At 45.9% G+C, this 14,045-nt stretch overlaps 1 protein-coding gene across 12 annotated transcripts in view; it reads right to left on the minus strand.

The window, feature by feature from the left end:
- Positions 1–14,045, minus strand: part of RYR1 (ryanodine receptor 1) — a 224,394-nt gene that overhangs the window by 87,070 nt on the left and 123,279 nt on the right. For all 12 annotated transcript variants that reach the window (XM_083753557.1, XM_083753554.1, XM_083753553.1 and 9 more), the window contains exons 45-57: positions 13,564–13,675; positions 13,207–13,327; positions 12,865–13,034; positions 8,845–9,065; positions 7,199–7,289; positions 6,391–6,531; positions 4,925–5,088; positions 3,565–3,643; positions 3,347–3,436; positions 2,246–2,386; positions 964–1,038; positions 768–843; positions 524–647 (exon numbers count right to left, since the gene is read on the minus strand). In XM_083753557.1, coding sequence (XP_083609683.1) covers positions 524–647; positions 768–843; positions 964–1,038; positions 2,246–2,386; positions 3,347–3,436; positions 3,565–3,643; positions 4,925–5,088; positions 6,391–6,531; positions 7,199–7,289; positions 8,845–9,065; positions 12,865–13,034; positions 13,207–13,327; positions 13,564–13,675 — 1,605 coding nt within the window. The remainder of the gene's footprint in view (positions 1–523; positions 648–767; positions 844–963; positions 1,039–2,245; positions 2,387–3,346; positions 3,437–3,564; positions 3,644–4,924; positions 5,089–6,390; positions 6,532–7,198; positions 7,290–8,844; positions 9,066–12,864; positions 13,035–13,206; positions 13,328–13,563; positions 13,676–14,045) is intronic.

Raw genomic sequence — 14,045 nt, forward strand, 5'->3', positions numbered from 1 at the left:
AGGACTTGCCAATCAGAAGGTCGGCGGTTCGAATCCCCGCGACAGGATGAGCTCCTGTTGCTCGGTCCCGGCTCCTGCCAACCTAGCAGTTTGAAAGCACCTCAAAGTACAAGTAGATTAATAGGTACTGCTCCGGCAGGAAGGTAAACGACGTTTCCGTGTGCTGCTCTGGTTCGCCAGAAGCGGCTTAGTCATGCTGCCCACATGACCCGGAAGCTGTACGCCGCCTCCCTCGGCCAATAAAGTGAGATGAGCGCCACAACCCCAGAGTCAGTCACGACTGGACCTCATGGTCAGGGGTCCCTTTAGTTTTACTTATTCCTTTTTTATTCAAAACAAAAAAAAATTCCTTCCAGTAGCACCTTAAAGACCAACTAAGTCAGTTCTTGGGATGAGCTTTCGTGTGCATGCACACTTCTTCAGATACATTGTCATCAGTGTGCATGTGGATGTGCATGTTTGTGTGCGAGCTTGCACACCCACCCACCACCACCCACCCCACCCCGTCTCCTTTCAGGCTCACCTTGTCACCGCGTAGCCATTAAGCTGGAGGAATTTGAGCAACTCCTGGGCCTTTTCTCGGTCTCGGGCCTTCTCCTTGGCCGTCAGCGTATCATAAGGCACCAGCAGGGGATGGGTGCCACCCCCTTGAGGGGGGAGGAAAGAGAGAAAGAGGAAGCATGAAGCCTGCTGGGAGGGGGGAAAGGGGAGAGAACAACAGCCCCCGATAAAAGGAAAGGCAGAAAGAAGATGATGGAGAGGCTCACCTTTGGCTTCCAGTTCCAGCTTCTTTTTGCGCCCCCAGGTGTTGTGGTAGTTCTCAGCCAGCTGCTCTGCCATGGCCTGTGGAGAGAGACCAGTGTTGGGGAAAGGAGAAGACGTGGTCCAAAGTGGCAGAAATTATATATTTGGGTAAGTTACAATGACCGAGGAATTTTCCCGCTCTGCTTTGTGCTCACTCACCTGAAGTTCCCTGGAAAGGGTCACTCCAGACAGATCAATGGGCTGAGGGTTGTAGCCATGGCTGGGGTCATAGGTCTAAGGGGGACACATAAGAACAAAGACCGCTCACTGGGCGCCATTGCCTCCCCCACACCACCATCCCTGACTCCTTTCTCTTGCGCTAGGTCAAATTTTCTAGATGTCCCTCTCCCGCATGAATGCCTTAGACAACTGGTCCATCAAATCTGGAAACAGTGGCTCATGTTCTCCTGTCCCCTTTATAAAGATCTGAGGAATGAGATCACCACCCCACTCTTACTTACCATCCCAGGCCGCCCATCTGCGGCCACATTGTTCTTTCTTTTATCAGATCAAAATGATCAGACAGCAGCAAAGGTTGCTAGGTTTATCCAGGGTGCAGTGAGATTAAGGGCCACTATCTGAACGATAATCTTGGTCATTTGATTGCCCTTTTTACCCATTGTTGTCTTTTTAATTGTATATATTGCTTGTTTTATGTTGCTATGGCCGTTGGCTGATCCGAATGAAGTTTATCTATCTATCATCTGGAGGGCCCGAGGATATAATAATAATAATAATAATAATAATAATAATAATAATAATAATAATTTATTTATACCCCGCCCATCTGGCTGGGCTTCCCCAGCCACTCTGGGCGGCTACCAAAAAACATTAAAATACTGTAGTACATCAAACATTAAAAGCTTCCCTAAACAGGTTGAGGAAGTCTGAGCTATACTCCCTAAATTGCAACTTTTCAAAGTGTGGGTGGATCTACACACAGAAAAAGTCAGAAATTATATCGGGAAGGGATATAAGGTCAGCATTTTGCCTTCGGCTCTTTGCCACAGCAACACGTTCCCTGCCTTGCTGCATTTGGTTCCTTGACTCCTTGCTTCTTGATCCTCGGACCCCTGACTTTGTGACTCCTTGCTTTCGGACCCTCAGACCTTTGGCTTCTTGACTCCCGGCTCTCTGACCCTCGGACTCTTGGCTTCCTGACTCCTGGCTTCTGAGCTCCCGTTCCTACTCCCACCCCGCCATCTTGCCCCCGGTCCCAACGTCCCTAGCAGGGACTTTGATCGCCAATGAACCGGACCGTGACAGAAGAAGGAAATAGGAAAGGGTTGGTTAAGAACCCACACAACCCTCTCAAAATTGTGGCCTCCCAAGGGGCTTTTCATTAAAAAAAAAAAGCATTTAGGGCAAGAAACATGTAGTATTTCCCCTTAGTTCCAACCCCCAGATGTTCTTTCTCCTCCTAAGACACCTCGGAACAAACCTGGGTTGTTTGTGAGATCTTGCGGGTCTTTTTCTTCTCGGTCTTCTCCTCTTCGCCCTCCCGGGCCTTCTCAACAGTCCACTCCCAAGCGATCATGGCCTTCAGAGACTCCTTGATGGGCCAGCGGTAAATTTCCTTATCCTACAGAAAGGGAAACGTGATGTTAAATTTTGGACAGAGAAGGAGAGAAAGGACTATGGCGAAGAATTACCACATTTACTCAAATCTAATGCTCACCTTTTTTTGGCCAAATTAGGTTGAGAAAATTAAGGTGTATGTTAGATTTGATGGCGCATTAGACGGTACGCTTTGGTAAATACGGTACGCTTTGGTGCCCCATTCAGTGGCGTAGCGTGGGGAGTGCAGGGGGGGGGGCTGGCCGCACTGGGCGCAACATCTGGGGGTTAGGGTTAGGGGGTGCAAATCCACGGGTTAGGGGGTGCAAATTACTTGCCTTGCCCCGGGTGCTGACAACCCATGCTACGCCACTGGCCCCATTACATCCTGAGAAGACTATTATGGTCCTCATATCTGGCCACATAAGAGGAGAGCTTTTTGGCAAGGTGATTGATAACCAACTGAATATTTTTAGTCAAATCTACACCCCCACTCACCATTCCCCCCTCCACCTCTTTCCCTCCTTTCTTCCTAATGTAACACTAACGTCTCAACAAATGAAAGTGATCTGTAAAAAATGTAACTTGAAAAAAAGACATTGCACATACTTTCGTAAACCAATAAAATCTTTAATAAAAATATGTATCTGCAAGCAAGAAATCCAATTTTCATCTCTTCGTTTGAAAGTGTTATAACATTCCTAATCTTGTAACCAGCTGGATTCCTGACATTTAAAGGTTACAAAATCTTCATCTGCTACCTGAATAATTATTTCTGCTTTAAAATGCTATTCCCCCCAAGAAGGTTTAGTCTGATGGACAGTGCCAACATCCTATTTTTAAGATGCATTTTCTTTTAGTCTGAAATTCTAAATTTCAGATTCAGTTGGTCTGTCAAGCGTCAGAATTCTGCGACATTTGCCTTTAGCTTGCAACTGGACTCGGGAGTCAAATGGTTCTACCTGGCTTCTACAGGTATATTTACCTTTTCCGAGAACGTTTTATAAGGGCGCAGCATGGGGTTCGTCTTAGCCTCTTCGTCGACCACCTCGCCAAACGACCAGTTATTCTGAATCTGCAAGTGGGAGTTCAAATGGCGTCATATCCATTTCTTTCCAAGCAGAGTGAGGCAGAGAGCCTCATCTTCCTGGAGCTTGGAAGGTATGTGTGTGTGTGTGGGGGGGTCACTTGGAGGCTCCTTACCTTGTCAAAGGCCCACTTCTCATGGGTATACTCAGCATACTTGTTGATGAAAGAGTCCAGCCTCTCAGGAATGATGACGCTGCAAGAAAGAACGTTTTCATCAGATGCGAGGGAGAAGCGACAGGCAGGAGCAGTGCCCATACCCGGCCCTGCAATGTTTAATCATTCCCGCCCACTCTCAGCGCTGGATTCTGCAGCCTGGAATAAATCCAGGGGAGGAAGGAAATACTGAAAGAGTTAGAGGGCGTTTTTAGCAGGGAGCAGAAAGTGTTAGAATTCCTGTTCCATGATTGCAGTCATGGGATTGTTGTCTTTCACATGACAGTGTATGTTTTGACTCCACAAAGTGGGAAGTGACGGAGACAGGATGTTTGTGTTACTGTGTTCCATGAAGTGGGACTATTGTCCTTTGTTCTTTTTCTCTTTGCTGTCTGATGCCAGAGAGAGAGGGAGCCATGTTGCAGTGCTCCGTGCGTGTTTATATGTAAATAAAGTAGATTAGCCAAAATGCTGAGGTCTGTCACGCAAACTGTGCAGACTCTGTGGATCCCCAAGTTTGCTGGTTTCTGTTGGCATCGGTCGCTGTGATGTTCGGGCTGAAGAAAGCTTTTGAAGCTCCCGAACGATCGACCAGGAGGGAGAGAACATGCCAGTCGGGCATGTGTCTCTGCCAGAATCCTACTCGAGTGTAGGACGAGCTCCTGACAGAAAGGCTAAATCCCTCTTCCCCTCTTTCAATCTTTCCCTAAAAGTTAATTGTCTATCCCTGCACTGGCATTACCTCAGCAGGCCTGCTAACATTTACGTTTATCTTCATTACGCCACAGATCTCCTGCCTTTCCTTCAAGGAGCTACAAGTGGTATACACGTCCTCCCCGTTTTGCTCCTCACAACAGCCCTGTGAGGTAGGTTAGGCCTGAGAGATGATGACTAGCGTGAGCTTCACGGCCAAACGGGGATTTGAATCAGCATCCTAACCACTACGCCACATGCGTCCTTCTGTGCTGAGAAGGAGAGTCTCCACCCCCATCGTTCTGCGCGGATGCTGAGGTCCAGTGTCAAGGGCCTTCTGGCGGTTCCCTCACTGCGAGAAGCCAAGTTACAGGGAACCAGGCAGAGGGCCTTCTCGCTGGTGGCACCCACCCTGTGGAACACCCTCCCACCAGATGTCAAAGAGAAGAAAAACTACCAGACTTTTAGAAGACATCTGAAGGCAGCCCTGTTTAGGGAAGCTTTTAATGTTTAATAGATTATTGTATTTTAATATTCTGTTGGAAGCCACCCAGAGTGGCTGGAGAAACCCAGCCAGATGGATGGAGTATAAATAATAAATTATTATTATTACTTAAACATCACTCACTTGAGGGTCTCCACAGGCTTGGGGTCGAAGTTGCCCTCAGCATCCACAGACGCCTTCTTCTCTGTCTTGGATGAGTAGCTGGCATCCACGTAGTCAGGGGGGAGAGCCCCCGCAATGGCACACAGGCAGGGCATGGCAAGCTTGTACAGGTCAGGGTCAAATTTCTGGGCACCGTGAAAGAGAGAAGCAGCGGTAGGGTGAAGTGGCAGACAGAAAAGAAGAAGACCCACATTCTTGGCCATTCCCCACCCTCCCAGCTGAGTTGCCCATGGCAGTAACCTCTGCTGACAGACACTCATAGCCATGGGCAGCCAGGAAAGAGGGAGACAGATCAGCTGGAAGCCAAAGGTCAGAGGCCAAGTCAAGAAGGCTAAATGCTTGAGCCAGTCAGCCTGAAGGCTGGTCACATAGTAGGGCATGGGAAGACACTTTAAATATGTTATTATTGGTACATAAGGCCTTATACAGCTTGGGACCAGGCTCCCTCTGTCATTTTATGGAATAATCATCGTAAGGTAAAAAAGGTAAAGGACCCCTGGACGGTTAAGTCCAGTCAAAGGCGACTATGGGGTTGCAGCGCTCATCTTGCTTTCAGGCCAAGGGAGCTGGCAGGTTGTCCGCAGACAGCTTTCCATGTGGCCAGCAGGACTAAACTGCTTTTGGTGCAACGGAACACGGTGTCGGAAACCAGAGTGCACAGAAACACCGTTTACCTTCCCACCAGAGTGGTACCTACTTATCTACTTGCACTGGCGTGCTTTTGAACTGTTAGGTAGGCAGGAGCTGGGACAGAGCAATGGGAGCTCACCACCGTTGCATGGATTCGAACCACTGACCTTCTGATCGGTAAGCCCAAGAGGCTCAGAGATTTAGACCACAGTGCCACCCGCATTACCTTTAATAATCATCGTACCGAAAATAACAGGGCACCATAAAATTTGGTGAAAAGACTGTGAAAATGAGCGAATTTTATGAGAAAAATAAATTTTGAATAAATATTATGGTAAGATTAGATATTTAAGACCTAGATAAAAATATTCAAAGTTAGGGACAAAATATTGGAAAAGTGTACAATATGAACTAAAATAAGGTGATAAATTGCTGGTTAAAGTTTTATAAATTTGGAAAGTAGGAGCGAGAGACGTGAGGAAGTCCAAAAATGAAGAAAAGTTGGTTATTACACGATGCGAAAATTTATGTTTGTTTTTCTTTTTCTGTTTGCTTTTTGCTGTGCTGTTTTTCTTCTCTATTGTTATTAAAAAAAACCTCTTAATAAAAATTTCTTTAAAAAAAATAAATAATAATAATAATCATCGTACCATCACAGGAATGGCTTTGTTTGGTGTGGTGTGTAATTTTCTGCATTTTATATTGTGTCTTATTTTACTGCAAAACACTTCACGCATCACCGTATTCCCAGGCCGACCCAATGGATCCTACTTAAGATCAAAGGTACAACTGCTTACCTTGTGGGACAGAGACTCAAAAATGCCCCAGAAGAGCTTCCGGGTCAGGTGAAGCTCCTCCTCAGAAGTGACGCCATAGTTGGCCCAGCCAGTGGGAAGGCAGTAGTACTTCCAGCAACGCTCGTAATGATTGGTCAGGAGCTGGGCAGGGTGGAGAAAAGGAGTCAGCTTCCCGTCAAGAACACAATTTCCTTCATCCTCCAAACCAGCCTTTGCCAACCTGGTGCCCTCCCAAAGTTTTAGACTCCAAGTCCCATTGGTTCAAACCAGCGCAGCCAGGGTAGCTGGGGCTGATGGGAGTTGTAGTCCAAAACACCTGGAGGGCACCAGGTTGGCAAAAGCTGCTGCAGACAGCCTGGTGTGTTCCATATGACAACATCCCCAACTCCCCACATGCACTGCTATAATAATAATAATAATAATAATAATAATAATAATAATTTATTATTTGTACCCTGCCCATCTATCTGGTTTCCCCAGCCACTCTGAGCGGCTTCCACAAAGACCAAAAATACACTAAGATGTCACACATTAAAAACTTCCCTTAACAGGGCTGCCTTAAGATGTCTTCTGAATGCCAGGTAGTTGTTTATCTGGTGGGAGGGCGTTCCACAGGGTGGGTGCCACCACTGAGATGGCCCTCTGCCTGGTTCCCTGTAGCTTTGCTACTCGCAATGAGGGAACCGCCAGAAGGCCCTCGGTGCTGGACCTCAGCGTCCGGGCAGAATGATGGGGGTGGAGACGCTCCTTCAGGTATACAGGACCGAGGCCGTTTAGGGCTTTAAAGGTCAACACCAACACTGCTCACCTTCAGAGACATCTTTGCAAACTCATTGAGGATGGGCACATCAAATACCAGACGGCGCAGGAGATGCTGAAGCATGGAGGGCCTGATATACCTGGAAAAGTAGCCCGCAATGAAATTCCGTGTTTGGGGGACCAAAAATATTAAGGAGCAGAGGTAGGGCAGCTTATAGGAATGATGGTTCCGACACCTGGTCAACCTCTTAAGTGTATTTGTGTGGAGGGACCAAGCTTCCTCAGAAGGAACATCGACTGTGGCTAGCCAGATAGATACAAAGGCCATATAGATCCAGATGCAGTTAGAGCATATATAGAGACGAAGAGACAGAACTATAGCATGCGAAGGAGAGAGAGAAATAGTCACTACAGGTCCTAATGTGAGCGTTGGCTTCGGCAGAGGCAAATCAGGACAAAAGTACCCTGGACAGCTCCATACAGGGCTCACCTTGAAAAATGAGTGAGAGCGGAGCTTAGATGTTGCTTCAACAACAGTCACTCTCAGACCAAGCTTTATAGCTCTGTCTCACCCCCCCCCCAATTTTCTGTCTCTCTTTTTTAAAGGGGCACAGCTTTCTCCAGCCGTCGTTTACTCCAGTGCAACAAGGAAGACTCAGGTTGCATTGGTGTAATGCAATGGGCCGAAGAAGAAGAGTTTGGATTTGATATCCCGCTTTATCACTACCCAAAGGAGTCTCAAAGCAGCTAACAATCTCCTTTCCCTTCCTCCCCCACAACAAACACTCTGTGAGGTGAGTGGGGCTGAGAGACTTCAGAGAAGTGTGACTGGCCCAAGGTCACCCAGCAGCTGCAGGTGGAGGAGCGGAGACGCGAACCCGGTTCCCCAGATTACGAGTCCACCGCTCTTAACCACTACACTACACTAGCTCTGTGAGCTCCTCTTGTGCAAATGCTTCCTCCTCTGAATTCCTCCTCCCAATCTGAATTCCCAGTCTCATTCCCCGAAGAAGGGGAGTCTAACCCCAGGGTCGTGGGAGAACAGCACACATGAGTGCAGATTAATACCAGAAGCAGCCATGATGAAGAAGGAATTCAAGGTCTGCCCAACTTCCAGAGTTGAAGAGGCAAGTTGTTCACCTGTTGGAATGGTGCTCCATAGTTTTGGGGCCACCCTGAGAAGTCCCCGTCATCATTTGCATTCACCTACCCAACTTATCTTGGGACGCGGGTAGCGCTGTGGGTTAAACCACAGAGCCTAGGACTTGCCAATCAGAAGGTTGGCGATTCGAATCCCCGCGACGGGGTGAGCTCCTGTTACTCAGTCCCTGCTCCTGCCAACCTAGCAGTTTGAAAGCACGTCAAAGTGCAAGTAGATAAATAGGTACCACTCTGGTGGGAAGGTAAGCGGCGTTTCCGTGCGCTGCTCTGGTTCACGAGAAGCGGCTTAGTCATGCTGGCCACAGGACCCGGAAGCTGTACGCCGGCTCCCTCGGCCAATAAAGCGAGATGAGCGCCGCAACCCCAGAGTCGTTCACGACTGGACCTAATGGTCAGGGGTCCCTTTACCTTTACCTTACCTAACTGATCTTAAGGACGGGCATTCAAGAAGGACCCCGAAGGACGTGAAGGCAGTGCTTCTGGTAACCCAGGGCGTAAAAGGTCTATCCTGAAATTAGGGCCCCTCCTCAATACCTGCACAGCGCCATGAGGCACTCTTCAATGACATCACGCTGCGCTTTGGTGAGGGAGCGACCCCGTGACAGCCGGTAGATGGTGTGCAGCATGGAGTCCACCATGATGGCCCGGTGCTCGGTGCCGGCGAAAAGGGGGGCACACTTGGTGATGAGGGGCAGCACTGCCAGGCACAGGTAGCGATTCATGGCCAGCGCCATCTCTGTGGTGCTGAAGGCAGCCTGCAGTGGGAGAAGGGAAAAGGTCAGAAGCGTGGGAGAGGAGAAGGGCCTGTCAGTTTGCATTTCTTAGTGCAGAAAATATTGATCTGGTTTCGTTATATATAAAGAAGATTTTTAAGTACCGTATTTTTTGCTCTATAAGACTCACCTTTTCCTTCCTAAAAAGTAAGGGGAAATGTGTGTGCGTCTTATGGAGCGAATGCAGGCTGTGCAGCTATCCCAGAAGCCAGAACAGCAAGAGGGATTGCTGCTTCTGAGATTCAGAATATTTTTTTTTCTTGTTTTCCTTCTCCAAAAACTAAGTGCGTCTTATGGTCTGGTGCGTCTTATAGAGCAAAAGATACGGTATACGTTTTTGAAAAAACAAGAGTCATTCCTGTTAGGAATGGTGGGAGAAGACATTGACAAGAATGACCAGAAACTGTTCTTATAGACAACAACGGCAGCGAGGTTATTGCTGGCTCAGGTATGGAAACAGCAAAAAATGCCTACAATAGAAGAATGGCAGTACGAGGTTATGGAGTATGCAGAAATAGCCAAATTAACAGCAAAAATTTGACATCAGGGGGATGAAACATATCAAAAAGAATGGGAAAAATGTATGTTATATATAGAGAAGATGATGCGAAATAGGGAAACCAGTAGAATTATAATAATATCTCATAATAGGAAAATACAAGAAATTTACTGGATAATAATATCAAAATGAATTAAAAATGTATATTAGGATTATTATTGAACAATATTTGTAAATGAATATAGACAGACAGCAAAAATTTGTATACAGTGGTGCCCCGCAAGACGAATGCCTCGCAAGACGGAAAACTCGCTAGACGAAAGGGTTTTCCATTTTTTGAGCTGCTTCGCAAGACGAACTTCCCTATGGGCTTGCTTCGCAAGACGAAAACGTCTTGCAAGTTTGTTTCCTTTTTCTTAACACCATTAATACAGTTGCGACTTGACTTTGAGGAGCAACTCATAGAACGCAGTGTACATAGTAGCCTTTTTTGAGGTTTTTAAAGACTTTGGTGATTTTTGAAGCTTTTCCAAAACTTCTTTTGCAGCCATTTGGTAAGTTAAGCTTTTAAAACTTTTTTGGGGGGTTTTGGATTTTGGGTTGGGGTGTTTGGATTTTGGGTTGGGGAGGGGTTTGCAAGAATCTGGAAGCTTGTGTGTTTTTTTCTGCATTTTTCTGATTTTCTGTGACCATTGGGCCACTCTGCTGTTTTTTTAAAAAAATTCTGGATTTGAATTTCTGTGTGCTGGGTGGCTGGGGGAACAGTTGGGGAGGGGTTTGCAAGAATCTGGAAGCTTGTGGGTTTTTTCTGCATTTTTATGATTTTCTGTGACCATTGGGCCACTGCTGTTTTTTTAAAAAATTCTGGATTTGAATTTCTGTGTGCTGGGTGGCTGGGAGAACAGTTGGGGAGGGGTTTGCAAGAATCTGGAAGCTTGTGTTTTTTTCCTGCGTTTTTATGATTTTCTGTGACCATTGATCCACTCTGCTGTTTTAAAAAAAAAATTCTGGGTTTGAATTTTGAAATGCTCTTTACAGTATGTGTGACTTTAAAGAGCACTTAATAAACTCTTGTTGTACTAAATTTGGCTTTGTTTGGACTTTTTTTGACCATAGGAATGCATTAATTGATTTTCAATGCATTCCTATGGGATTTCGTGCTTCGCCAGACGAAAAATTCGCTAGACGAAAAAATTCGCGGAACGAATTAATTTCGTCTTGCGAGGCACCACTGTATATAGAAAGATTTATTTGTTTACGGACATTTAATGGAAAAAATGAAGAAGAGCAATCTTATGGAAAATGGACTAAGACAATGCGAAAAGTCAAAGAGGACACAAAAAAGCCAGAAGAAGGAAGGAGGGAAGTCAGCTCAGGAGAGCAAGAACCATGTATGTGTATGTACAGTATGTAACTAAAAATTCAATAAAGATCATCTGAAAAAAAGAAGAAGATCTGATTTGTAGAGATCTTTCCTATTCTAATTAATTCAGGAGGGTTCTTGGAGCGGGATGAAATATAATTGCCTCTGGTCTATTGTTTGGGAATCCTGCAACATGTTTAAGTTTTTACTCTGCTAGCTATACATTGGAGTTCTATTCCGGATCAATATTGAGTAGAATTTCAATGACAGGGCCATCAGAAGGGAAGACCACAGAGCATGAGAAGAACCCTGCTGGGGAAGATATTGGGACAAAGTGGACTCTGCAGTTAAGCAGTAAAGGGGAAACATATAGCAAAAGTGAACTATTAGGTTTTCATACACACAGAAAGAAGGAAAGGAAATTTATAAACAGCAATTATTGTTTTATTGCAGACTGACAACTTGATCACCTCACTTGTATATATCGGAAGTGTTAGAATATTGTATGTACAGGATTTGTCAAGGTGATGTTAAGGGATAATAAGTTAAAATTAACAAAGAAATGATTGTGATATAGGGAATGAAATGTGAATTAGAAATGATTGGGGAAACAGTGCAGAAACAAACGGAAATTATGGGCACACCGAAAACGGAGTGTGGGAAGCCAATTTCTGGCAAAATTGTACTAAATTTGCTTTCATCTGTGGTGGATTTGACAAAATTCGCTAAAAAAAATTTTCTTTAGGTAAGCCAACCCAGACATGTGGAATACTGACATACGTTTTAAACCTGGTTTTTGATCTTGTCATGGGTGGCAATCATTTTTTGAATGTTTTAAATTCCTTTTGTTCCATTTGGTTTATTTGTTAAGTTTGTATACCACCGCCCTTCAGGGAGGTCCACAGCATGAAAACACAAAATAAGAACACAAAATATACAATAAAAGCATTAACAAAACCAACCAGCCAACCCACAACCCTCCTCCCATGGTTGTTTTTAATAATTCCATTGTTTCATTCTTCTCGTAAGCCTCTTTGAGGTTGTTGCTTTTGTTTTGTTTTTTTAAAATATTTTTTATTAAGCAATTTCAACAGAACAAATGATCAATCCAAATAATCAATTACATTATTTCCCCCCTTTTTGTTCCTCCTCATCCCTCCCTCTCCCCCCCACCTGAGACTTCCCTCAGCTTCCCTCTCTTTATTTGCACATATTATTATCCGCATATTAAAAATTGTACATATCATTGCCTTATCTATCATTTATTCTATTAATAAATTTGTGGATGTTTATTCAAAACCTGCCAAGGAGTCCAAGTCATTTTGTTTTGTTTTTTTAAGTAATTTGTAAAAAGTTCCCAATCTTCCCTTGAAGTCATGATTATCCTTCTCACGAAATTTATGTGCCAACTTTGCCAATTCTGCGTAACTCATACATTTTTCTTGCCATTGTTTTTTCACTGGGATTTCTTTGAGGTTGTTGATTTTGGACAATCAAGTAGTATATTAATTTATAATCACTCAAACAAACAAACAAACAAACTGTTAAGTTGTGGGTGAACATATCAGACGACACAGTGATTCTTCAAACAGCTCTTGTTTATTCACAGGCCAGAACAGAACTGAACTGAAGGGTTCATCCAGCCTGCTTATATAGAGCTCCACTACAACGCAACAGTAACAACTTTCTGTAACTATCCAATCACTGAACGTCACTTTCGATCCCTTATTTGCATAACTATCTACAGTATCCCCCTGCTGGCCCAGGGTGAGAACTTCAGTACATAACACAAACAAAGTCCAGCATCCTGATTTCATAGTGCCCAGCCAGATGCCCCAATGGGAAGCCCCCGAGCAGCAGTCTCCCCCTCATGTGATTCCCAGCCAATAGTATTCATCCCTTTCTATCCCAGCACTCACCGTGTCCAATGAGGCGGCAGCTCTCATGTCAGGCAAGAAGCCCACCTCCAGCACGCTGAGAAGGAAGTCCTGGTTGTCGATGCCGTAGACCCGGTCCAGGAACAACACCATGGGTGCCTTGTGGTCAGGCACAAAGCTTGCAGACATCTTGGGCTCGACAACGCTGCCATCTACGCATGGGCAAGAGAAGACCATTAGCGGGTGGAGGAGAGCAAGCCAGGCTTCCGGAAGCCGGTTGGGGTGGGGAAAGCAAGGCAGGCAGAGGAAGGAGTGCACATGGAAGGTTCCGGAAAGGCCTGGAAGGTTCTCGGGACCAGGAGAGGTCCCGCCCAGCCACCATACCTTTGCCAAACGATGGGATCTGCAGAGGTAGACTGATGACCCCGACCAGATCCTCCAGGGGCACCAAGGAGCGCAAGATGGCCCTGATTCTGAGGGCTTCGCCTTTTCCGGCCTGGATGAGCTGTTTGGATAGAAGGAGGCAAGGCATGAGGAGGAGCCAGTTGGTTAGGGACCTGATCCAGTGCCCACTTTGGAAGAAAGGATGATGGGGGGGGGGGTTGAGAGACAGCAGAGGACTGTGCTGGAGGGTGGGTGGGATCAGTGCAAGGTGAAATGTTGTGGGGTTTTTTTTGGGGGGGGTGAAGTGGGCTATCTCTAGCATTGCAGAAAGTGAAGGGAGTGGAGGGGTCTGCTTACATGCATCTCAGGGGCGCAGCGCCCCAGCAAATCGATGAGGGCGGCATAGAAGGACATGATTGCGTTGCCCAAATGCACCCGGTTCTCTTCGTGGGATTCCTCTCCCCCAAATCTGGTAGAGAGAGAAAAAGAGAGAAAGAGAGAGAGTAGGGAAAGGGAAGAGGGAGAGTCAGCTGTCCATGCAGTGAAGGTGGGGAGCATGGGGGGGAGGGTTAAAACAATGAAGCCCTACCCCTAAACAAACAAACAAACAAACAAACAAACAAACAAACGTGAGAGTAGGGAAAAGGAATGAATACTTGTCACTAAGTGTGTGTGAAAATGAAGTTGCAGCCAGAAAGTTCGGACAAGTGGTCACCATGTCAGCAGAGTGCAGAATACGGCCACGTGCTGCTCCTCTGCTCAATGTGCTGAGCAACAAGGGAGCCTCTGCTCCTCCTGCTGTTGCTGGAGAAACAGAACAATTTTGCCTCCGCCTTCAC

This window comes from Podarcis gaigeae (assembly GCF_964106915.1).
Source record: "Podarcis gaigeae genome assembly, chromosome: 8".
Classification (NCBI taxonomy): Eukaryota; Metazoa; Chordata; class Lepidosauria; order Squamata; family Lacertidae; genus Podarcis; species Podarcis gaigeae.